The 24,711-nt window shown below is 36.4% G+C and overlaps 2 protein-coding genes and 2 long non-coding RNA genes across 13 annotated transcripts in view; 2 read left to right on the plus strand and 2 right to left on the minus strand.

Annotated features, from left to right (window-relative positions):
• On the plus strand, nucleotides 1–20,436 carry LOC132193968 (ankyrin-3-like). 2 transcript variants are annotated; one of them, XM_059614974.1, is made up of 11 exons: nucleotides 20–107; nucleotides 14,856–15,050; nucleotides 15,109–15,156; nucleotides 15,214–15,300; nucleotides 15,354–15,392; nucleotides 15,457–15,507; nucleotides 15,560–15,602; nucleotides 15,649–15,707; nucleotides 15,773–15,884; nucleotides 15,937–20,014; nucleotides 20,123–20,436. In XM_059614974.1, the coding sequence occupies exons 2-10, from the start codon at nucleotides 14,985–14,987 to the stop codon at nucleotides 16,152–16,154; spliced, it is 723 nt and encodes a 240-aa protein (XP_059470957.1). In that variant the 5' UTR covers nucleotides 20–107; nucleotides 14,856–14,984; the 3' UTR covers nucleotides 16,155–20,014; nucleotides 20,123–20,436. The 2 variants fall into 2 exon arrangements, with proteins under 2 accessions (XP_059470956.1, XP_059470957.1); XM_059614973.1 differs by lacking the exons at nucleotides 14,856–15,050; nucleotides 15,109–15,156; nucleotides 15,214–15,300; ... (5 more) ...; nucleotides 15,937–20,014; nucleotides 20,123–20,436 and adding an exon at nucleotides 550–4,481 and having other exon boundaries at nucleotides 1–107.
• The window catches only part of LOC132193967 (uncharacterized), an 82,380-nt gene that overhangs the window by 35,941 nt on the left and 21,728 nt on the right, over nucleotides 1–24,711 (minus strand). For all 6 annotated transcript variants that reach the window (XM_059614970.1, XM_059614969.1, XM_059614968.1 and 3 more), the window contains exon 2: nucleotides 3,464–3,583. In XM_059614970.1, the coding sequence (XP_059470953.1) occupies nucleotides 3,464–3,583 (120 nt within the window). The remainder of the gene's footprint in view (nucleotides 1–3,463; nucleotides 3,584–24,711) is intronic.
• LOC132193972 (uncharacterized) lies at nucleotides 19,682–23,035 on the minus strand. Of its 4 annotated transcripts, none has more exons than XR_009441508.1 (6): nucleotides 22,385–23,035; nucleotides 22,100–22,326; nucleotides 21,786–22,037; nucleotides 21,520–21,726; nucleotides 21,294–21,449; nucleotides 19,682–21,078 (listed from the first exon to the last, which is right to left on the minus strand). It is a non-coding gene; the product is annotated as an uncharacterized LOC132193972 (long non-coding RNA). The 4 variants fall into 4 exon arrangements; XR_009441506.1 differs by having other exon boundaries at nucleotides 19,684–21,078; nucleotides 21,516–21,723; XR_009441507.1 differs by having other exon boundaries at nucleotides 19,685–21,078; nucleotides 21,520–21,723; nucleotides 22,104–22,326.
• On the plus strand, nucleotides 22,199–24,016 carry LOC132193971 (uncharacterized). The gene is made up of 2 exons (XR_009441504.1): nucleotides 22,199–23,594; nucleotides 23,703–24,016. It is a non-coding gene; the product is annotated as an uncharacterized LOC132193971 (long non-coding RNA).

Here is a 24,711-nt window from a genome sequence, read left to right on the forward strand (position 1 = left end):
CAAAGATTGTGTAGAGTGACTTTGGCAATGGTGAGATAAGAGCGCGACTCAATAAAGAAAACCTTCGTTGGTTGGGCCGCATTAATCTTCATCATTATAAACGTGTGGTAAGACTTTATTATTACTATGATTTGCACACTTGCTAATTAGCTAAAAAAAATAAATTAGATTAGCCGTTCGAAGTAAAAATATCTCATAAAAACTAAAAAGTCAATCTTTTGAATTTTTCATTGCGCAAACGTCATTATAGGCTGCAACGATTTTGATGAAAATGTTTTATCAAAGTTTTCAAGCACGATTGAGATAAAAGAGCTCTTTCAAATTGTCACGCAGGCAGTTGCCATAATACAGATAAGAGGATTAAAAGAAGTTATAACTTTTTTTAGTTTGAATGGTATTGTAAAGAAATTATAAAACTTGCTGATCAAATTAAAATTTAAATTAAGCCGTGTGCATAGGATATTTTTTTTTAACTTTTTGACATTGCAGGCTTGTTTGTATTAAAATATTTTTTTAATTTATGATTTATTATGCTAATTAATTTTACAGATGCATCGACGATGTTGATGCTCTTTATTTGATCGCACACGGATTCATTCATACTGACCTCAAATTTATGCAAAATTGTTTTGGAGAACCAAAATTGATTGGAAACCAAGAGGGAAAAAAACAATCAACATGGAAGCGATTCAAGAGGTCCTACATTTTGTCGCAAGTCTTGTTGACTATTCAAGATTAGGAGCTGAGAACGAATATGGAAACGACGCTTTGCATTTCGCATGCTTTGAAGGCCAATTGGACGATGTAAAGTATTTGTTGGGGTTAAATGGCTTCAGCGTGGAAAAGAAAGGCCAGGACGGAAGAACTGCTCTTCATTTTGCTGCTGGAAAAGGACACGTCACATTGGCCGAATTTCTCCTTTCCAAAGGAGCAGACGTAAATGCTCGTGACGATGAATGTAAAACGCCTCTGATTTTGGCAGCTTTTCTTTCAAGCACAGAAATGTGTCGTTTATTGGTGGACAACGGCGCTGATTTGAGTGCGGTGAACAAATATGGAGATGACGCTTTGCATGTGGCCTGCCTCGAAGGGAAAATAGACAATGCCATATATTTCTTGGGATTAAATGTCTTCAGCGTTGACAAGAAGGGCCAATCAGGAAGAACAGCCCTTCATCATGCAGCTCAAAATGGTCACGTCGCAGTTTCTGAAATTCTTCTTTCAAGAGGAGCAGACGTGAACATTTGTGACAATGATAATATCACGCCTCTCATTATTGCAGTTCGTTTTTCAAGCAGAGAAATGTGTAGATTCTTGGTGGACAACGGCGCTGATTTGAGTGCGGAGGACAATAAGGGAAACGATGCGTTGCATTGGGCTTGCCTTCAAGGGAAATTGGAAATTGCCAAGTATTTGTTGTTGGAATTAAATTGTTTTGGAACAGAAAAGAAAGGTGAATTAGGAAGAACGGCTCTTCATCATGCTGTTCAACATGCTCACGTCGCCGTGGCCGAATTTCTTCTTTCAAATGGAGCAGACATCAACGCTCGTGACAATGATAATTGCACACCCCTAATTTTCGCTGCTATTGTTTCAAGCACAGAAATGTGTCGTTTCTTGGTGGATAAAGGCGCTGATTTGAGTGCAGTGACCAAATATGGAGACGACGCTCTACATATGGCATGCTTTAGAGGCAACTTGGATAATGTGAAGTATTTGTTGGGATTAAATGGCTTCAGCGTGGAAAAGAAAGGCCAGCACGGAAGATCGGCTTTACATTTTGCTGCTGTAAAGGGACAAGTCAAAGTGGCCGAATTTCTTCTTTCAAGAGGAGCAGACGTAAACGCTTGTGATGATGAAAGTAAAACGCCACTGATTTTGGCAGCTTTTCTTTCAAGCACAGAAATGTGTCGTTTCTTAGTGGAAAACGGCGCTGATTTGAGTGCGGTGAACAAATATGGAGATGACGCTTTTCATGGGGCATGCTTTGCATGCAAATTGGAAAATGCCATGTATTTTATGGAATTAAATGGCTTCAGCGTAGAAAAGAAAGGCCAGTTAGGAAGAACGGCTCTTCTTCATGCTGCTCAAAATGGTCACTTTGTAGTGGCCGAATTATTACTTTCAAAAGGAGCAAACGTCAATGCTCGTGATGATGACAATTGCACGGCTCTAATTATAGCATCTCAACTTTCGAGCGAAGACATGTGCAGATTCTTGGTGGAAAGCGGTGCTGATTTGAATGCGGTTAACAAATACGAAAACGACTCTCTTCATTTGGCATGCTTTGGAGGCAAATTGGAAAATGCCAAGTATTTGTTGGGATTAAACAGCTTCAATGTGGAAAAGAAAGGCCAGTACGGAAGAACAGCTTTACATTATGCTGCTGAAAAAGGTCACATCGCAGTGGCCGAATTTCTTCTTTCGCAAGGAGCAGACATTAACGCTCGAGATGAAAACAATGTGACGCCTCTCACTTTGGCAGATAAATTTTCAAGGGAAGAAATGTGTCAATTCTTGTTGAAAAATGGAGCTAGAAAAACCGCGAACAATTATTTGATTGAATTCTTTCGCAATCTTATGAGCTGCAAGTTCTGATATTAAATAATAAGTTATCATTTCAGTGTATTACATACAATCCTTTATGGTTTCATTTTATGTCAGTTGTGTTGTAAGATTTACGCTCTCTTCGTGCCAATCGCACACTTCTATTAAAAGTTAAAAACTTATAAGCACAAAATAAAATCTTCCACCGGCAAATGACCAGAGAATAATTTCCTTTGAAATGCAACTCAGGTACAGTGATTGACCAGCAGCAATTTCCTCGCGGCAATTTTGAGTCAGCATCGTTTTCCAATAGTGTGCCTCTCTCTTTCAGTTTCAAAATAATTGTTGCCTTCAACTTAGAAGCATTAGAAGTTTGAAGAATAAATAATAACATAATATCATTTTCACCTCCCATGGTAATGAAAACACTCATTTATAGAAAAATAACATCATGGAAATTTCTGATAGAATTAGACACAACCCAAAAAAACTATACCCATCCTCATGTTATTAATTTTTTTTTTCCAAAAAGGAGGATTCTAATCAAGGATTTATTAGTAATCATCTAAAAATGTATTAGAATTATGGAAAAACAAAATATTTGTAATTTTGTAGTAAACTAAGCTAAGGAGCTTTTAAAAATTAATTATAAAAGTAGCTTGTATGGAGATTTAAATTATGATGGATTATATAGTACAAAGACAACATAAATAGCTTAAATAAAAAATAATCCAAATATTGCAACTCTGTTTTAAAAAATAAATTCAAATTCATATTCTAAATCTTGTCGCTGGCTTAAGGTTTGCAGCCGTGAGCAAATGTCGCTGCGAATATCAAGTTTAACATGGCACACGCGGCGTGTAGACAGTTCTCATGCACCTGCTTAGGCAGTAAAATAAAAGGAAAATCGATATACCTTGTTCGGCGCCGCACACTCGGGGGATGATTTCTAAAATAGCTGAACATGACGCGTCCTCGAAGCACAGCTGGCGGGCCAGCAGGCAGTTCAGGATGGCCACCGCCGACTTTGGATTGCCTGCAAACAAGACACAAATTCATAATATTACTTAATTGTATAATGAATATTTAGGGATGGGATAAATAGGTAATTTTTTTTCGGGGAAATATTCTAGCAAACCCGAATAGGTCGTTTCAAGTAGAAAAATGAGGTTGAAAAATTCATTCACCAGATTCATGAATACAAATTTGATATTTTCCACTACATTCTGTTAAAAAATTTCACCCAAAACGTAATTTTAAAATATTTCCGTAAATTTTCTATAAAGAAAAAAGTAATAATAATTTTTTGGCATCGTCTAGAGACGGTGAAAAAATACATTTATCTTGGCGAGAGACCGTGAGAGAGTTTTCTCCCGGGCGCTGGAGGGTGAAAAAAAATACATGGTATGTGGATATATCTTTCGCCGGAGCCTTCTTCCCGGAGGAAAGATACACAGACGTAATAATATGTCACCGAGTCCATATTTTCGCAGCACTCAAACCGGCGTTTGATAAGTGGCGCGACGATTTCAATTTTCACCTGCTCGCGCGAGGGCTCTTCAAACGACCCCGGGGGCGAAAAGTTTTATTTACCAAGAAGGATTTGAAAAGAACGTCAAATTAATTTTACATCAAAAAGACGCGCCTTTCTAATACAAAAGTTCGCATGCTGAGAGCGTTCAGAAATATCCTTGTAGTTAAATAAAAACTTCAAGGTCCTTTTCTTATTGAAAATTTCAAAGTATAATTCTTTTAGATCCTTTCTGGCTGTAATTTCAAACAAAATTATTTAAACGGAAATGTCATTAAATTGTTAACAAATTTAATTGTAAAAAGAATAAGAAACGAATTAAAAGCAATTTTTCAACAGGGAATATCTTTCTAGATTAAAAAATATTTACCCTTCAAATAAATAAAAAAATTGTATTTTCATTTTCGGTAATTTAATAACTTGGGCTCGGTTAGGTGAAATTTTCATCTATTTCAATTGGATCAATTTGAAATAATAAAATTATTTCAGAAAATATTTTCAAAAATTTGGTTCTCGCATTTAATTCAATTTTTCTAATGACGTCTCCTTTTGTAAATATCATTTAAAAATATAAATAAAAATTATCTGTCAAAATTCAAAATTATTCCAGTCGTTTATAGCAAAAGTCCCATTTTAAAGGTACGGCAAAAATCATTAAGACTAAACTTTGAAGAAAAAGTAAAAATTTCTCATTAAAAAAAATTCTATAATTAAACAGAAAAACTCAATTGAATTGAACTGAAAACTTGTTCGAAATGAAAATTTTATCTCCATTTTTTCAAAATTTATAAAAAAATCGATATTTCTACAAAAAAAGTCTTTGAAAAGGCAAAATTTTTGTCCGAAACGAATCTTACTAGATATGCAAGCGAGTGCGTCTATTTTATATATTCGGAGGGAATCGACGGAATGGATCGATAATCGGGTCAGTGTCGGCGGCAACTCAATAAAGAATCGCGCGTGTCCGGGGCGAATAGACACGCTATAGGTGCGTGAGGGCGTCATCAAAGTGCGCATCCATCAGTGGGCATCACACATTTTGCCGCGCAAAGTGGGGCGGCTCGTCTTCTGCTTCTTCTTCATCCGAAGCTCCATAAAATATTCAGTCGGATTTTGCGCAAACTTTGCAGAATTATTTCACCGCGGGGTCGTGGAAATTAAACAAAAGTTTGCAACTCGCGGAGACACTTTCTTCCTTGCTGTCTGTTCCGCGTTTAATTAGTCGCGCGCTGCCATTAATTAATTCATTAATGCAAATGCGTATGCGTGTGTCGGAATTTAAAACGGTCCTCGGATGCAAAAGTTCTGTTCGTTTTTGCTCGCCAAACTTTCCGTATTCTGGTGTTCTTAGTTATAAAAATTCCTGCCGAGTTTATTAATCCAGTTGGACTATTTTACATCAATTTTTATCTCCATTTTCAATTTAAAAAATGAGATGTTTTCCAGGGAAATTATTGTGTATTCCATCCAGAAATTTCGGTTCATGTTTTTGGAATGAAAACAACCGCAAAATTTTGATCTACTTGAAAAAATGCCAAGATTGAATTATTTTCATTTCGCATAAAAATAAAAAAAAATCCCATAATTGAGATGAATTCATAATTGTCTATGTTTAGGTTGAGGATCGTGTAGATATTCTCAATCAAAACCCAATATATTAATCATAGCTAGAATATTGAACTCACTTCCAGTGAGTACAAAAATGATTGAAGATAAAACTGAATTTATTTATAAAATAAGAGAAATTTTACACAAACACCAGTTCTATGTTATGAATTAGTTTTTTTTATCAACAATTTTGAATAAAAATTGTCCTATAAGAATTATGATTTACATTAAATGATGTATTTCAAAACTTTCGTTGACAATTTAATGATATATAATAAATCTATGAAATCTATTCTATTCTATTGTGTTTAATGTAATTTTCTTGTCAATTTTCCATTAATAGAGAAAGCATAAGTTGAAGTTGGCGAATCATTTGCACCTGCGATTGACGTCACTCTTTTACACTTAATTAATACCACTTTATAAATAATACCAATAGCAGATTCAGAATATGTGGCTGACTATGAGTAAGAGTAATGAAAGTAATAAATTTATAAAATTGATATTAAATAATTTTCTAGCGGTATATTTTTATTGTTTTAATTATTTCATTTATAAACAAGACAGAACTCTCTTAATAATATTTATCAATATTAATATTGATTTTTTTAATTCTACTGTTGAGAGAAAATTAATTTTTTACGATAAAAAAAATATACTTTTATTACTTTATTTAGCAAATAAAGAAATTTATACTGAACCGTTTGCATTAATTAAGATAAATTTAAATTTAAAAATGTTAACTGACATTTAATTGGGGTGATATGACCGTTATTTAGGGAAAGATTTAATCAATTTAAATCACTAAAATATTGTAGTAAAAACTTGCATAATGTCAAATTTAAAAAATTCAGTTCAACCAATGACTTAAATTATTCTTGTGTGTCTCCTTGGAATTTATATTTACAATGATGCAAATGTAGAGCAAATTTATCATCAAAGTAATTCTGGCCGTTTTTTTTTTTCATCAGAAGCCACTAATTGTTTCAAATTTTGTAGACAAAAATTGTCCCTCTGGAACTTTATAAACTAAAATTTGAGCAATAATTTCAAATGTTTAAGAAAATTTATCACTAATTTGCATTAGATTGATTACATTTCATGAAAATAATTTCAATTTGCGAGCATCGTTTAAGCGGAGATGTTGCAATTTACAACTTGAGATGATGGCTGCACGAATCGGCTCATTTCCTTGCTCAGAAGGTGTGCTCGAGCCTAGGGGTGCGTCAAGTTTGTGACGACTTTTTGCCCGAGGAGCGATGAGCTGCCAGCTAGAGTGAGAGCAAAAAGAAAAGGGAGGGTCTTGCGGCTGGTGTGTTTCATTAATTATTGTGTTGCGCGCGCGATTGAGAGAAAGGAAAAGGGCCAGAAGCAAAAAGCGGCGTCATTTCGAATAATAAAAAGGGCGTTCTTTTCAAATTATATTATTTTTTCCAAACGACGAGACGCTTAATGGTGATTAATCGGAATCATTTTGTTGCCAAGAGCAGACCGCGAGCGTGTGTCATATTTCAGAGGCACGTGGAGCGCTGCCAGGAATAAAAATCCGGCCAAAAGTCATCGGATCGGCGCGCGCGCGTTTCAAAAGCGTTTCATTCAAATCCAGTCTACCGCGATAAATTCGGGCGAGATTTTTCACCCCCGAGGGTGAAAGTGACACGTTTTATATTCGCCGGCGACAAATCAATTCGTCTGCTGATTAGAGAAGGAAAATAAAAATTCCCGTTCCTTTCGCTGATCGAATTTTGGCTCGCCGCAATTGGCACAAGGTTTTATCAATTTCTAAAGAACTCTGCCATTTTTATGGACCATACCTGAAAAAGGGGCCATTTTATTAACATGCAAATAGAGTCTGGAGCGAAAAGAAAAGCAGATTTAAAAATTAAATTATTTTAAAATATGGTAAAAAAAGGCAATATTTATATAATATTTCCTAATATTTTAAGCAATTAGGAAAGTAACATTTATTTGAAAACTACATTGATTGTTAAATTTTTTATTAATAAGTAAATAATTTTCTGAAATTTTTCAGTTTTTATAAGCCAAAATATATAGGATTTTTTTTAAACATTTTTAATGAAGCGAAATATAATTATTATTATGTAAAAAAGATTAAACTTTCAAACACAAAATTCAAATGAATGAATTTGAATTTTGACCTCAAAATTTTTGGAGTTTTTAGGTTAATCACAAATATTTCTTGAAAAAAAAATGCATGTCGTCTTTTAGAATTTTTTCTTCTTATATTTTCTACAAATTGAATTAGGATCGCGTCAAGCTGGTGTGAGACTGGAAAGTTGAACCGACAGGCCGTCAAGTGCGTTTTACACCCTCGCGTCGATGATGATGTTTGCCACCCACCCTCGCTCGTTCGCTCGCTCCCAAGGCAACTCTCACTTTATTAAGTTTTCGCCGCGATGGTCCAGATGATATTTTCCGCTCTCACTTGCCATTTGCATCACGTACGCCGTGTTGACTCGGCGCGTGTGTGTTTATCACAACTTTTGCATAAAGAGAGGAAGCAGGAATTTCTCGTGTTCTCTCCGCACTTTGCTCTCTCAGAGATAGCAATTTCGACGAGCACTGCACACATATTGTCTTGTGCGGGCCAGATACGAAACCGACTTTGTTGTTGTTTTGTTCAAGTTGTGAGGAGCTGTTGGCAGGGGAGCTCGTCCTGGGCTGCCGCTCATCACCGCCCTTTGCCGCCGGGGATAAATATTTAATTCGGCCGCGCAAATTTCGGGCCACACACGAAACATCTGCCAAGGCAAATCGATTTCGGAATTAACCGCGCTCCGTGTTTCATTTGTTTCTGATGAGAAAGAAAAATATTAACTTTTTTTAGTTAATATTAATTTTTTTAAAGACATTGAATTTTCACACAAGTTGCAAAGGAGAAGCTAGTAAATTTTTTAGCAAAAGAGCAATTTTTGGGAAATCCTGTAGGATTGAAATAAAACTTGAGATTTTTTAATTGAAATTTTATTAACATTATTAGAGGTGGATTTCAAGTATTTTATTAAAAAAAAATAAAGGTCAAAACGCAGCATGAAACTTTTCAGCAACTCAATCTCTAGATGAATTTTTGCAACTGTTATAATTATAATAAATCCTATTTTTTTCTATTTTAGTACTTTATAAAAATACAAATTTAATTTAAATCTTTTAACAGGACTTTCTTACCTTAGACTACAGATACAAGAAATCGTAGGTTCTTAAAGTAACAACATTAATTTGTCCTTTCTTTATCAACAAGGTCAAATCCGGTCTTATTTTTATTTTCATTAATTTTATTTTGCCTTTCTCACGCAGTTTTTACACATTTTTCGACGCCTGAAATTGCCCATTGTTGTGAAAAGCAAAATAAAAAGACGTCAGAAAGCCATTTTAGGGGTAATTTTTGGCTTTAAGGTCTGTAATTTCGAGTCGCGCGAAGTGTTTCGTCCATTTCTGATGTGGGTCCATTGCAAAAAGCTTTTCGAGATGCAATAATAAAAAGAAAGGCTTTACTGCCTTTTTCTCCAATTTCAATCCAGCGCAGAGTCGGATGGATCTTCTTTTTTGGGAGGCGCGCATACATATTATTTATTTATTCGCAAGGCTTTTGTTTGGAATTTTTTTATTCATTGTAAGACGAGCGAGCCGAGCACTCTCTTATTACCAGCATCAATTTCTCCTTGCACAAAGACAACTAGCGGATCCTTTGGAGGAGCAAAAAATTCTCTGTTTTTGTGTTTTTCTCTTTTGTGTACCTTTTTAATTTCTCTTTCTTTGGACGCACAAAAGGTTGTTCCGTCAGTTGGAAATTTCAAACAGAATAATTTATGGAAAAAGCGCGGAATTTCATTAATTTATAAAGTTGGAATTTTAAAAAATAACAAATTGTATGTTCCTCGATTTTAAAGTAAAGAGAGAACTTCAATTTCTAAATTTAAAATAAAAGTCACCCAAAATATAGAATTATTTTTTAAAGTTTAAGAAAATCAATGATTTTACTCTATTATGGGGCTGAAATTTCTGAAATGTATTTTTGATTCAGGATTTTTTTATTACTAATTGAAAATAATTGTTACAGTTTTCCGTAAAATTAATTAAAAAATCCAAAATCTTTGTAACTTTTTTTTACTTTCATAAAAATTTATTTTTCTTTTCTGCTTTCCAAAATCTTAATTATAAAAAAAAACTTTGATTTCTTGTAAAATATATACTTCTTTTACAGTTTTTGATAAAAAAAACTTTACCTGAGACTTTAGCAATCAATAATTTTTGTTAGGATAGACTTCTTAGTCTTCAAATTTCTTAAATAAAATGCTAATAATTTTAAGTTCCATTTTTACAATAAGATAAAATGACCTAATTTATTTGGAAAAAACGTCATTTAAAAAAAATTCTTTTCAAAGTTTGAACTTTTTTAATAAAACTTATCAAATGTTCTGATATATAAAAAGAATACAAGTTCATGATGTACTCCATGCAGGTCGTTACGAAATAAATCTTTTCCAAAGCAACGCAGCTGAGGAAAAGTGCTCAAGTTAAAAGAAGCCGTGCAAGAAGTCGTCTCGACTCTTTCGTACATATCGACAAATGCAAAGCAGCAGGCAAGGCCATTAGAGGGGCAATTTTTCTAAAGACGGCACGAAATAATCAGAAAAACTTTCCTGATAATAAATCACGCGAAACTTAAAAACTGCCCACAAAGAAGAAATAAATTTAAAAAAAGCAGCAAATTCATAAAAATTGTTGCATTTGTCAAGATTACAAAAATATTTCTTGGGCCAAAAGTATAATTTTTCGGCGGAGAGGGTGCATAAAATATTATCGCCTCGGTCGTGTTTCTTTTCTCTTTTTTCCTTTTGTGTGCTGAGAGCAAAGGTCAAAATGCGCTGCTGGCCATTTTCCTCTCTCCATTCTCGCACACACCCCATTTAGGGCTTCTTTCATTCTTGCACGGTCGGATGACGAGCCGAAAACTCGTGTTCGCAAATAACTTGCCGGACTGTGAACTCGGAAATTGCCCAGCTGGCCTCATTGTTCGCAAATTAGCCGGCCAAACTTCTTCCATCATTATATTTTCACAGCGAAAACTCATTTTGGCGAGCCACACAAAAAATAGTGACCCTCTGCTCGCAACGCTCCATAAAATAAAAAGATTGTAGGACCATAATAACGATAAAATTCCGCTACGATATGCGTGTTAGGAGAATTGAATTAGAAAAAATTATATCTAAAGCTGGTAAATAGAATTTTGTGGATTTTTGGAAGCAAGGAATTAAGTTTAAGGCCATTTTACAAATGTTTGTTAAATTTTGATGAAATTATAATAATTATAATTGCTGAGAAATTAATTATCAGTAAAAATTTGTCAATTTTATAAAATTTTTCTTTCAAATAACATTTTATAAAAATGTTATTTTTTAGGTGAAAGTTTAATTCGTTTGGAACCAAAATTTATTAAAATTTTACCAAAACACATTCAAATCATCCAAATTAAGGTGGGAAAAGAGAAACGATTCAGTAACTATTTTTATTAGTTTAGACAAATCATAACGAAAGCTCCTTATGATTTTACACTTCTAAAATTGTATTTTACCAAAATTTTTATCACTCATTTTTGTAATTTTGTTTTATCATAGTCATGACATCGTTTATATTGTAGATTTCTAATACTTTAAAACCAATGGTAATGATAGAAAATATTTACGAAAAAAATCCCAACACAAGAACCCGTTTATCGAAACACTGAACATTTTAACCCACCTGTGGTCAATTTGAGCGACTAATTAAAATCCTTGTGTTTACCATAGTCGCGGAATAGTGAATTTTTATTCGCTATATACTCGGACAAACAGACGCTTAATTAAACGCAAAAATCGCGAGCGAAATTTCAATTAAAGCGGCCGTGCGTGAAAACGTGGTTTAGCGTTCGACTCATTCACGTACACATTCATTTGTGCGAAAAAAAAGACAGGAGAATAATTATCTCGGTCGGTCGGCTTTTGAAACGCACGTCGCAGCCTTTCCGTCGCAAACAATTGTGCAGGAATAAACACGGCTGGCTCGTCTTTCTTATCGGAACTTCCGCGACGACGACGTTCCTGATCTGCACAATGGGCCTGCAACTCTCTCGTCGTTTTTATTTCAAACACACGAATTTGCTGCTGCGTTCGTTGCTGTTGCAATTCCCGATCGGCCTCTCCATGCCCACTTCAAAATAGGGCTATTCGAAATTCGAATTTTGTGTCCGAAATAAACATGCAAATTTTGATGGAAATTAGTGGTAGTGATTCATTTTAATTTTTTTTTACTAATAGAAACCAAACAAATTATTCTGAATTTTGGTTCTATAGACTTCAAATTAAATTTAAATCCAAAAATTTTCATATTTGTAAACAAAAAATATTATTATTTACATGGATTTTGATAAATTTCTCTCTTTTTTATAGCAATTATACTTGATAATCAAAGTTACAATTCCTCCATCTTTACATAAAATTTCAATATTTCGATGTAATTGCGCACAATTTTTCTTTATTTATAAATAATTCCTTCTTTTTTCGTTCAATTTTGAATAGCCCCGGACCGTTGCGTGGCGCGTCCAGCTCGTTCTTCCCTTTCCCAATTCCGAGGCCCTCAGGAGAGCTACTTCTACTTTTGCTGCGGTTCGTTTTCGGCCTGTTTTGGGCGCTTACACTCGACTGCCCTCGGTCGCAGCTCATTCAAGCATTTCGGAGCCGGGCGAACACTCCAAATCCAAATAACCCCCAAGATAATTAGTCAGACCATTAGTCCGAGTGCTGCCCCTTTTTTCACTGAAAGTAGTTTTCGCTGCAGCAAAAGTTTGATTCGAATTTTTCAATTTTTATTTTCCAATATAGATTAATTCTCAGTAAATTTCTTCTTTATTCTATTAATTTTTATAAAAATACAAATTAAAAAAAACATGCGACACGTGCAATTAATCATTTAATTTGGATTTTTTGTTTAATAATTTCATGTTTTTTTTTTTTTTTACCAAAGACAGATTTGTGTCGCGTGCATATATTCCTTTTTCGGTATTAGTCGATAAGATCCGGTGCGAAGATGGCTGGCGGGATTTGCTTGCTTTTGATGTCTCGCACCCTTTCATATCTACACGTGCTCTCTCCACACTTTGCTCGCACTGAATGGTGCTTTTCTCGGCTCCTTGCCTGGGCAAAAAGAGGAGGAAAATTTTAGCGTGAGACGTGCAGTACACACGAGCGAGCGAGAGTGACACACAAACAAAAAGCGGCAGCGACCCTACTCATCTCGGCGCCTCCTTTGTGCGCCCCCTCAGCACGCGCTCCGATAATTATTAATATCTGCGCTTTCATTTCCAAAGCGAGCACAAGTTCCAAAACCAATCAAGGTTTCTCCAGTGAATAAAAAGTGTGCCGGGAAATGGTACAGAGATGTCAAGTGAAGCATCCATCGTTAACTAACCAAACAACAAACACAGCAAATTGAAGCGTTTTAGGTCAGGAGTGCCATGAATTCACCAATGGAAATGAGATTTCATTTGGTTTAAAATGAGTAAAGATTTTGAACTATGCAAAAAAAATGTTAGTTTTTTATTAATTTAAAGATACTGTTTTTAAAGGATTATTATTGAACGATAATTAAAGACTTTGTATTTACAGTCGTTCAAAAAGCTTTTTTTTAAACAAAAATATATTCCATAAGCTTGCTCAAAAAATTGAAAATTATAGCTCTGATGCTAAATACTTTGTGCATCTTTTGGCAATCTCGGATTTTTTGTCATGTTGCCTATTATCAGGAGGCGCAAACTTTATATTTTGACCTTTCGTCAGGGTCAATGACCTACGACCTAATAACTTGGTGCCTAGGAAAATATACCTTTTTTTATTAGCTCTCCAACCTCCCATCAAGAAAATTAAAAATATTTACCTGAATTAATTTAGCAGCAGTTTTTGTAAACCCTTCATTATCTCTGGCGGCCATATTTGAATTGGAAAATATATGAAAAAATTTAATTACTTGGGTAGTTTAAGTCAGATTTAAATACGACAATACGACCTATTATAATAATTAAAAATAATTATTAACAATTTTAATAAAATCCGATTAAGAATTCCATGAAAATAAATCATTTTTGTTCTTCATTCCTTTGCCGATTGTCGTACGATTTGGATAAAAGCACTAATAACAATTTGAAATACAGAGATGCACCATACAATATTGTTTTATCGCTTCGTCGCGTAAGTTTTTCTCACTTCAGACACAATAAATTCATAAGTGGGGTGGTGTGTGTGTGTATCTGTCTTGAAGCGTGACAGCAAATTTGTCACTGGCGCGACCTTTCTTGTGCTGCAATTTCTTCTTCTGCAGCCGAACGGAACATGACAAATGAGTTCGCGCCGCGCAATTAATCAATTTTAATTCCGGGGGACAAATCAAAAGGCGCGCACAAGTGACCGACGAAGAAAGAAAGAAAGGCCGAGGGGAATAAAAAATTATCTGCATTCGCCGAGAGGAGCAGGAAAGCGAGCGAAAAATGATGAGTGGACTCTCGCTTTTTATCTCCTTTCGGCTGCCTGAGAAATCGATCGACGTCTCTTTTTATCTGCAATCGCCAGACAACTTTTGTAAATTAGAATCGATGAGCGCAGAAATGCTGAGCGCGGAACCTTTTTGCCGCGCGATGCATTCTCTCTCTTGCCACGCCAATCTTTTTATTAACCCGCGTTCAAACTGCTGGAATAACGTATTGATTTCTACTCAAAATTGATGGAAACCACAGACCAGAAAAGATGCAATCTTTTCGTTACTTTTTGCACACTAAAAAAAAGGGGAAATTGAAATTTTCGATACAGTTTATGGTGAAAATTTAAAAAAATCAAATGAAATATAATTGTTAAAATTGCTTGGATTCCAGCAATTCAGAATCTGCATGAATGTGCCATTCCAAGCATAACAATAGAAAGATTTTAGTTTGCAGTTTTATAAAGGGTTTCTTTATGATTTTTTAAAATTACGGGAATATTTTGCATTACTTTAATAGAATTTTCAAATATTTTCCCTTTAGGAATAAAAAATTTACAACTTTTATTGAAAGTTTCCAAATAGTTCTTAAGAAAATTCTTTATAGTTTTCCAGGCTGACCAACTGCATTTCTCTCTTTTTTTAGTGTTAATTAACAAAAAAACGCCGAGGTCAATAAGTCGTTCAGAAGATTGCAACTAAGTGACTTTTGACCTGCCCTCTTTTATCTTGGCTGAGACTTTTGAACAAAAACATTCAGTGATTCTCAAGCAAGATGCGGGCTCGACTTCTGCTGCTCTTTTCCCTTTCAATTTTTAGCACAAATGAATCTTCAAAAGACGTAAAGTATACAGATTTTTTGCTTAAATTTTTATTCGTTTTGTTGTTTTATAAAATAGGAGGAATCGTGCCAATTTTTAACAGACGAGTGCGCATTAGCTTGGGAGGTTGTAAATGACTAAAGCTGATTTTTTTTTTAAATTTCATCCTGGTTTTTTTTTCAGATAGTGAAAAGTTCAAATGCAAAACTTACTAGGATGGACCGAGAATCGATTTTAGAGCAAACTGAAAATCAACTGCTCTTGCAAGAAGTGAAAGTTTTTCTTAATTTTAATTTATATAATCCAATATTTTAAGCTTTTAGATTTTGGAAAGGACGAACAGAGTTGAAAATATGCTGGAGGTTTGCTTTAATAATTTATTCACTTGTATGTGAGGCTGAATTTTATATTATTTCGATGTTTTAGTTAGTTCTTGAAAAAATTGCTCATGTGGAGGGAAAAAACTCGCCTGCACCGGTAATTAGAAAATTGTTTTAGATATAAATTAATGCTTCAAATGTATTAACAGATGAACTTAGTCCAGGAAGAAATATTCAACAGATATGACGGAAGTAAAGACAAATTTATTCAAATTATAAAAAATAAATTGTTTTTAAGGCAGCTTCATGTTGAAAGTGCTGCCGAATGGAAAAGGTTTCTACGTGAGCAGCTTTAAGGTTTATATTTTAAAATTTCAAATTTAGAAATGATGTAAATTTGTAAAATTAAATTTTTTACCTAGACCAACTGGTACGCAGCAAAAGAGCATTGCGAGATGAATGGGACAGTTTTGGCTTCGATAAAAAATGGAGAGGAACTTGCTCAGCTGGGCAATTCCCTTCCGAACAAATTCAGTATGAAAACAGATTTAACAAAAATTTCCATTTTCAAATAAAAGATTTTTAGGAAACCATTACTGGTTGTCCGGCAGCAACATCGGACAACCGGCTGAGCGATTTGTGTGGTTGGACGGAAGGCGAGTGGACAATTCTTGGTGGGACAAAAGGGACGGCGAGCCGGACAGTTATTTCACAGGCAGGGAAACGTGCGTCCGGCTGCACTGGGCGAAACTGTGGGACACTTATTGCACCGATTCCACCTACTTTATTTGCGAAAAACCCTAACAAAAATTGATTTAAAAAAATTGCAAAATTCTTTTACGAAATTGTGGGAAATTTTAAAGGATAAAAATTAAAGGATAAAAAAATTAAATATAAAAAATTCCGTAGTATTTTTACCAGTTTTCTATTTTTGCAGTGTTTTTAAATGAAAATAATTCATTGCAGACCTTCAATTTTAAGTTCACACAACAAAACGTAAAAATTTATCAACAATATTTCCTTTTTATTTTAATTTATTAAGTTTAACCATGGAAAATGCAGATTTTTCTTTCAATTGAAGCAAAAAATAAGATAATGTTTGTTTTTCTGAATTAAAAATGCACATTTGTTTTTAATATTGGAATTTTTGCCAATGAGTCAATTTAGGGATAAATGATTCAAACAAAATTAAAATCGAGACTTCTTGCCCCTGCTTTCAGTTTAAAACAAAAAATTGATGTTCATTATTCTAAAAAAAAAAAACATTCACCAAAACATTTTTTATTTACATAAGAGAACACACTATCAAATTATTTTTATTTTGGTGGGGTCTATTTTGTACTTGTGTAAATATTCATTAAATGAAACAGTTCAATTACAAATTAAATTTCATGCGAACTTTCATAAATCTCTAGTTAATTTCCTTTTAGGATGCGAGGATTTGGTAAAATAGCTGTAAAAATAAGCCGGGCCGAACACATTTTACGAAAGTAATGAAAAAGCGGGGATTTGTTTCATTTTCAACAAAAAATAAATTATGTACGCGCGCCCGGCTGAAATCCATATTTTCAGAGCGCAGGGTAATTTTGTAAACGAGGCTGGCATCGATTCGCTCGCTCTCTCACCTGCTCACTCTAAAAAGTGAAGAGATGGATTTTTGCGCTAACGAGAATTTTGCTCGTCATAAAACGGCGACGCACTTTTTGCACTGTCGTAAAAGAAAACGAAAAGCGTCAAAAGCGCCGAGGGCAGATTAATCTGCTGCCTATAATATTATACGATGGCAGGCTTTATTAGTAATTATATATATCGGCGGGTGAAACAAAAAGTCGCAAAAAGACAGTCTAATTTATTGCAGCCGAGATCTTCACCTAAATGATGCGAATTTCTTGCGAGGCGAAATCTGGTCGCGGAGAGGCGGAAATTCCACCACTTGTGCGTCCGGCTTTGTGATTTATTTCGTCTTTTTTCCAACTTTTATCATCCTTAAGGAGTTCTCTGGCTTTTTACTCTACCGCCGAGAGGGTTTAAAAAAATGAAGCGAAATGTAAAGAAATTGTGAGTCTAAATTTTTACTTATATTCCAGAAAAATGAAGCTCCTTTGGAATTATTTACAAAATAAAAAAAATAAAATTTAAATACATATTCAAGAATAAGTCATAGTTTTTGGTAAAAATATATTTTTTATTTATTTAAGCAGATTAATTTGACCAAATTTTCTAGAGGGTTAATTTTATTTTTAAATAATTTCCAATAATAGCATTTTAAAATTTTAATTTTCGCTCCAAAATTTATCTTTTCTTTTCAATTTAAATGATATCAGAAATTTATATAATTCGTTTCTGTTAATTTAATTCCAGTTATTATTATTATTATTTTTTTTAATAATATTATTTTATTAGAGATTCCATTCAAATTTAAGTTTCATTCCAATTCAGTCAGTAGATCATAAATTCAGAATTTCGTCACCTCTTTTTTACCAACGTTTATTTTCTATTCTATCCTGCCCCATTATTTAGAATAATAAAATTCCAGCCGTACTACTTATGGACTTTGAATATCACTTTCCAACACGTCAAATGCCGTTTTCCGCAAATGATTGATGACCCGCTTCGGTATATAAAAATAAAAACGCAAATTTATACTTACAAATTGACCTCGCATGAAAAAATAAAAACAGCAAATGTATTTTTCTGCTTACCTGAAACACAAGAAACAAAGTTGGTTAGAATTTTTTTTTTCAATTTTCTACTTTAACACTTCACATCATTCAAAGGACATAAATTTTCTTTGCGATATGAAAGCAAACTCTCTCAATCAACACAAAAGAGTTCACGCTCGACATTTGCAGTTTCATAAAAATCGCACGTGCGCTCACAATTTCTCTACCGAGTGCAAAAATAACATAAAAAAATGGCAAACGAGGCGATTTTATTTGAGCCAAGCCGAGTGGAAATGATTTGCGCGCTTTCACATATTCTCGCCGCGTTTTTATTTTTATAACGTTTCACTCGGGCACACGAGTTATTTTAAATATTTTCCCCTGGGACTTTCAATATCAAAAATATCAAATTTCCTGGGGGAAAAATGCAACATTTTTGCCAGATAGAAACCACTAATGGTAATAATTCTCAAGACTAAAGCTCTGCTCTTTGGCGGTGGAGAACAATGGAATTAATGCGCATAAGCCGATTTGCATGAGCGAACAATTGGCGGAAGCGCGACAGATACATATAAAATTCAGAGAAAAGCACCAGCGTGGAAATTTAAATGTGAGATTTGGGCTGGAAAGGGAATGATTAAAAAAAAATGGACAGTTCCATAAAATACTTGATTTTGGTAGAAGTATGGAGTAAATTTATTTTCCGAAAGAGCTTCATGAAGTAGTTTAAACAGATTTTGATAAATAGACTAGAGTAAAAATCCATATTCTGACATGTATCTTTTCAAATTTGATTGCTAACAATTTAGAATAAAACGGACTTCTTTTATGAAAAAAGACCAGTTTTGTAGAATTTACTTTCTTCATTGATAATTTAAATGTTAATGGGATTCTTTTACATATTTTTTCTTAATTTAGATTTTAAATATATTTTCTGATTGAAAATGGTTTGGATTTGAAAAATCAAGCATACATTTTCTTAATTAGACTTTGGTATAAAAAAGCTGTTTCAAATTTTCGAAATTAAAGCAAAATCAAAACTTTTTGAATTAATTTTACTTGAAATATTTATTTTTACTATTAAAAAAACGTTCGTTTGCTCAAATTAAGTTTCTTTAGTAATTGATACAAACTTCCCACATCCGCCCACTCGCAATGATTGGAGATAACAGGCCAGTGTGGGATGTTGGAGTTGCGGCTTCAGCAATTCTCCGTCCTTAAATCCACATTCGCTGTTTGCTTGTGTTGGAAGTCACGCGTTTTGCGGCCCAAAGTCCTGGTGTGGAATAATTATTTTATTCCTCTCTTAATTTGTTTGTTTTGACTGTGGCTGTGTCATCGGAGAACTTCATTGTTTTTTTTATTATTATTATTCAATTAATTTTCGGCTTACAATTAAATTCATTTTTTAAGGGCTTTCTTTTTAATTATTTTTTTTTATTTCTGGCAATTGTTTTGAGTTGAATTCTTTTAAATAAATATTGCGTTTATTTTAAATTTAAAGTAGCTTTAAATTTACAAATAATTATTATAAATTCAATTGGAATTAGCTTGTACAATTCATGGGATTCCAATTCACTTCAAGGGAATTTATAAAGGCATTTTGGAATTCAACTGCAGATTCACAGAACTTTCTAGATGCATCTAGAAAGTTCTCAATGTAAATCAAATGGGTGGGTGGGTTTTGCGCGACCCTCCCAGGGCTGCTACCCGCGCTATAAAAGGCGCTCCGTCCGCTGGCTCGATGCAGAAGGCTGACAGACCTCAGAGAAATCCGAGGACACCTGGACTTCCAGTGCAGTTTCGGACACCCGTCCGAACCCTTCGCACTCGTCCGAGCCGTCCCAAGGCCCCGACCGCTGTCTTGTCCCGACGCTGTCTCGTCCGAGGACAGCCGGAAGGCCGACCGCGTCCCGAGCCCCTCGAGCGGCACGCCTGTGTCCATCGTACTGTCCGGGGTGTGGCCGAGCCGTCCGAAGCCGTACGGAGCAGTTTTGCCAGGTAAGAGAAATTACAATTGTTTCTCCCTGAGGCCTTCTTTTGGCCGAAAGGTCAAACCACTACGTGAGACGGAAGTACAGCCGAGTGACCTATTGTTTATGTCCCCAGCTCCTTCCTGTCCGAGGAATCGGGCGCCGACGTGGCACGCCGCCAGCGAGCGCTCGGACGAAGGCGTCCGAACGTCCGCCGCCAGAGACCCGCACGCCGTGGGCCCCGGCCGCGCCGAGAGCCGCCGCCGACCTGCAGGGAGCCGTCCGGGTTCCCAGCAAGGACGTTTCCAGGGCAGCCTGCCGGCCTACCCAGGGAACACCGCTCCCATTTGTTGATTTTTAAGTGACACTATACGGACAATTTCGAGCCAGTGAATTTACCCTATCCAGCCAGAATTGTTGTGAATACAATAAAGCCCGTGTGTAAGCCAACTTGCATTGTTTTAAACAATTACAAATTAATCATAATAATTTACACAATAGAAATTACTGAACAATTACCCATTAATAATTTATTAAGCAATTAAATAATCAGTCAGTATAATCATATGCAAACCCCTTACTTGCAACTTCTTATTATCATTTTGGTTTGCAATAAACTAAATTTGTAATACCAATTGGCGATCCTGGCACTCCTGGGGATTATACTGACAAACAAAATAAACAATTAAATTACAATTTACACAATTTTTACAACTTTATTTTGTTAAAATACAATGGCAGACAAAGAACAACTGTCTACTTTATTTTTAAATCAAATTCATTTTGAACCCCTGGCTTGTGAGCAGACAACAACGGGGTGTGACCCTGGAGGGTGTGACCCTGGAAAGACTCTACAGCTGTACAAGTCGGACGACAACGACCCAATTGCACAAATTTCCCTCCCACTTCAACAACAACAAACACTTCTTTCTTGCCAATACCAGCAGTACACTCAGGTGGATGTCCTGCACCCTCAGGAGCACCTCCTCCCCTTGGACGGCGCATCACAGGTTGGCCAACTGCTGCCTGAACACCCAGTGTCCCACATCAATCATAACGAGGCGCTAAAACCAGATGTACTCACAGAGGGACCTGAAAGAAAAACTGGTCAGCAAATATTTTATGACAGATTATACAAACAAACAGAAAACAGGGCAACATCACTACACACTACACAATTGTCCAACCAGACACAAAATGGGCAATATTTTCAACCCAAGTTGGACTTGACATTAATCCCTGTATTCTCTGGAGACAAAATATTGCTGGAGGATTTTCTTATCAGCATTGCTGGATTTTTCACCTACCAACAACTGCAGCCAAAAGATGTGTGGTGGTTGTTACTTTTCCGCACTTCTGGACGAGCAAGGGAGTTTGTTAAGCATCTTGACGAGGCCACCATCAGCAACTTCTCCTCACTCCAGAAAGTTTTTCAAGACGAATTTGAGCCGCCAGTAAGCACCCTGCAATTGCACAGAAAATTTGTAAAAGCCTGTCAGCTTGAGGGGGAAAGTTCAGAGGAATTTTACCTACGATTGAGAGGGCTGGCAGACGAATTGTGGCACCATGAACAACCCATTGTTGGATTAAGTTTAAAACAAAACTTTGACATTAGAGAAGCGGAGTTCCTGCGCATTTTCATCCGTGGCCTACGAGTCGACTTTTATTGGCAGGTGTACATCCAGGAACCAAAATCAATTCTTGAGGCACGCAAAATCGCCATTCTCGTTGAGGAAACTGCTAACAGCATTAAGGAAAGATTAGATGAAGACTTCAAGCAGGCAAACGAACCAACTCACCAATACTGTCCTCCAACCCAACGAAGAGCAGTAAACCTTCCTCAATTTTATGCTTCCCAGAACCACTCCCCAACAAGCCAGAGCTGGCCAGGACCATCGGCTTCTGCTCCAAATTTGCATTACTCTTCGGCAATCCTTCCTCCAGTCGGTCTCTTTGACTTCCAGCATTGGCCACCTGCGGCAGTGCTTCCACCACTTCCGTCAAATTTCCACGAGAAGGCAGAATTCAGTTCATCCAGAATACCTTCTCACCTGAGGGGGAGCGAGGAAAATGTAAATGAAAGTGACGCAAATTTTGCAGAGAATTTATTTACCAACCATGCTTGCAACTCCAATTCTCGCCCTCACTTCTCCACACACTCAGACAAGACGGATATTGTCCATGCCCACCGACCATCCGCCAGCAACGACCACGTCCCTTCTGCGACTCGTAGAGAGAAACGTCGACGGAAAAGAAGATTCAAGCGACGACAACAAAGGGCTTCTAAAGCGATCTTGCCGTGCCGCACAGTGTCCAATCAAGTTTACGAAGACAAAATTTCTGCAAATGAAGAGCAAATCTTGAGTGCATTGGGCCGGTTAATACTGCCAAAACTTACCCCACCTGCTGACCACATCGCCCAGCGTGCATTTACTCGCCGACGGCGCCGCCGACAACCGACAGATAAGGCCGAATTTGCCATTAAAACTCCCACACAAAAAACCACAACGAGTGCGGCAAATAAACAACGTGGGCCAGCTGTTATCTGTGGCGGCCAAAAAGTCAATGAACTTTTCGCAAGAGGGGGAAGAAAAATCAGCAGGAGAGAGATGAGAGTGGCGCCACAACCAAGTTCGCCATCAAGCCAGGAGAGGGAGAAGGAAAAATCAGCACACAAAGAACCAAGACCTCGCCCTCGCCGCATGCGAAAAACAACAACAACAAGGCCGGATTCACGCGTGATTATGGTGCCCACGACGTTTTTCCTTGAGGACAGCGCCAGCTCAGGATCTGCACAGTCTACGTGCAGTACGTCGTCCTGGCAATCGTCCTGGAGATCATCCAGTCACAGCTGACCACAGCCGCCAGTCAAAAGAGGGGGATTTGGTGTGGAATAATTATTTTATTCCTCTCTTAATTTGTTTGTTTTGACTGTGGCTGTGTCATCGGAGAACTTCATTGTTTTTTTTATTATTATTATTCAATTAATTTTCGGCTTACAATTAAATTCATTTTTTAAGGGCTTTCTTTTTAATTATTTTTTTTTATTTCTGGCAATTGTTTTGAGTTGAATTCTTTTAAATAAATATTGCGTTTATTTTAAATTTAAAGTAGCTTTAAATTTACAAATAATTATTATAAATTCAATTGGAATTAGCTTGTACAATTCATGGGATTCCAATTCACTTCAAGGGAATTTATAAAGGCATTTTGGAATTCAACTGCAGATTCACAGAACTTTCTAGATGCATCTAGAAAGTTCTCAATGTAAATCAAATGGGTGGGTGGGTTTTGCGCGACCCTCCCAGGGCTGCTACCCGCGCTATAAAAGGCGCTCCGTCCGCTGGCTCGATGCAGAAGGCTGACAGACCTCAGAGAAATCCGAGGACACCTGGACTTCCAGTGCAGTTTCGGACACCCGTCCGAACCCTTCGCACTCGTCCGAGCCGTCCCAAGGCCCCGACCGCTGTCTTGTCCCGACGCTGTCTCGTCCGAGGACAGCCGGAAGGCCGACCGCGTCCCGAGCCCCTCGAGCGGCACGCCTGTGTCCATCGTACTGTCCGGGGTGTGGCCGAGCCGTCCGAAGCCGTACGGAGCAGTTTTGCCAGGTAAGAGAAATTACAATTGTTTCTCCCTGAGGCCTTCTTTTGGCCGAAAGGTCAAACCACTACGTGAGACGGAAGTACAGCCGAGTGACCTATTGTTTATGTCCCCAGCTCCTTCCTGTCCGAGGAATCGGGCGCCGACGTGGCACGCCGCCAGCGAGCGCTCGGACGAAGGCGTCCGAACGTCCGCCGCCAGAGACCCGCACGCCGTGGGCCCCGGCCGCGCCGAGAGCCGCCGCCGACCTGCAGGGAGCCGTCCGGGTTCCCAGCAAGGACGTTTCCAGGGCAGCCTGCCGGCCTACCCAGGGAACACCGCTCCCATTTGTTGATTTTTAAGTGACACTATACGGACAATTTCGAGCCAGTGAATTTACCCTATCCAGCCAGAATTGTTGTGAATACAATAAAGCCCGTGTGTAAGCCAACTTGCATTGTTTTAAACAATTACAAATTAATCATAATAATTTACACAATAGAAATTACTGAACAATTACCCATTAATAATTTATTAAGCAATTAAATAATCAGTCAGTATAATCATATGCAAACCCCTTACTTGCAACTTCTTATTATCATTTTGGTTTGCAATAAACTAAATTTGTAATACCAGTCCCACAACATCCTCGTTTCAAACGAGCTCATTTTTCTCGCCCCGAGCTTCTCATGTTCACAACAAACGCCGTCAAAGAGTCTCTATTCTGCGGTGGTGGCAAAACATTTCTTCTGTACAACTAATATAAATTTCCATCGCAGCAGTTCAAGTTAAACAACGTGCCAAAAAAGTCACTCTGCAAAAGGAAAATGCAGCGACGAGGTTTACACAACGATGGAAACCAAATTATAACTAAACCGGTCAAAGAGAATTTTGTTTTTTTATTTTAATTTGCTCCAAAATATATTCTGAAAATTGATATCATTGCTAATTGTGTATTTCTGATTTTATGCAAGTATAGAAGCGACATTCTTTAAAGTAAAAATATTTTTTTGATTTCTTTTTAGACTTATTAGGACTTTTTAAATTTTAAAATGCCAATATTTAATGGATTTTATTTTTCACTATACATTTTGGTTCAAATTTTCAGAGAATTCAATCAGAAACTTTGATTTTATACAATTTTAG

Source organism: Neocloeon triangulifer, unplaced genomic scaffold (assembly GCF_031216515.1).
Source record: "Neocloeon triangulifer isolate White Clay Creek 2 clone unplaced genomic scaffold, ASM3121651v1 ptg000005l, whole genome shotgun sequence".
In the NCBI taxonomy this organism is placed as follows: domain Eukaryota; kingdom Metazoa; phylum Arthropoda; class Insecta; order Ephemeroptera; family Baetidae; genus Neocloeon; species Neocloeon triangulifer.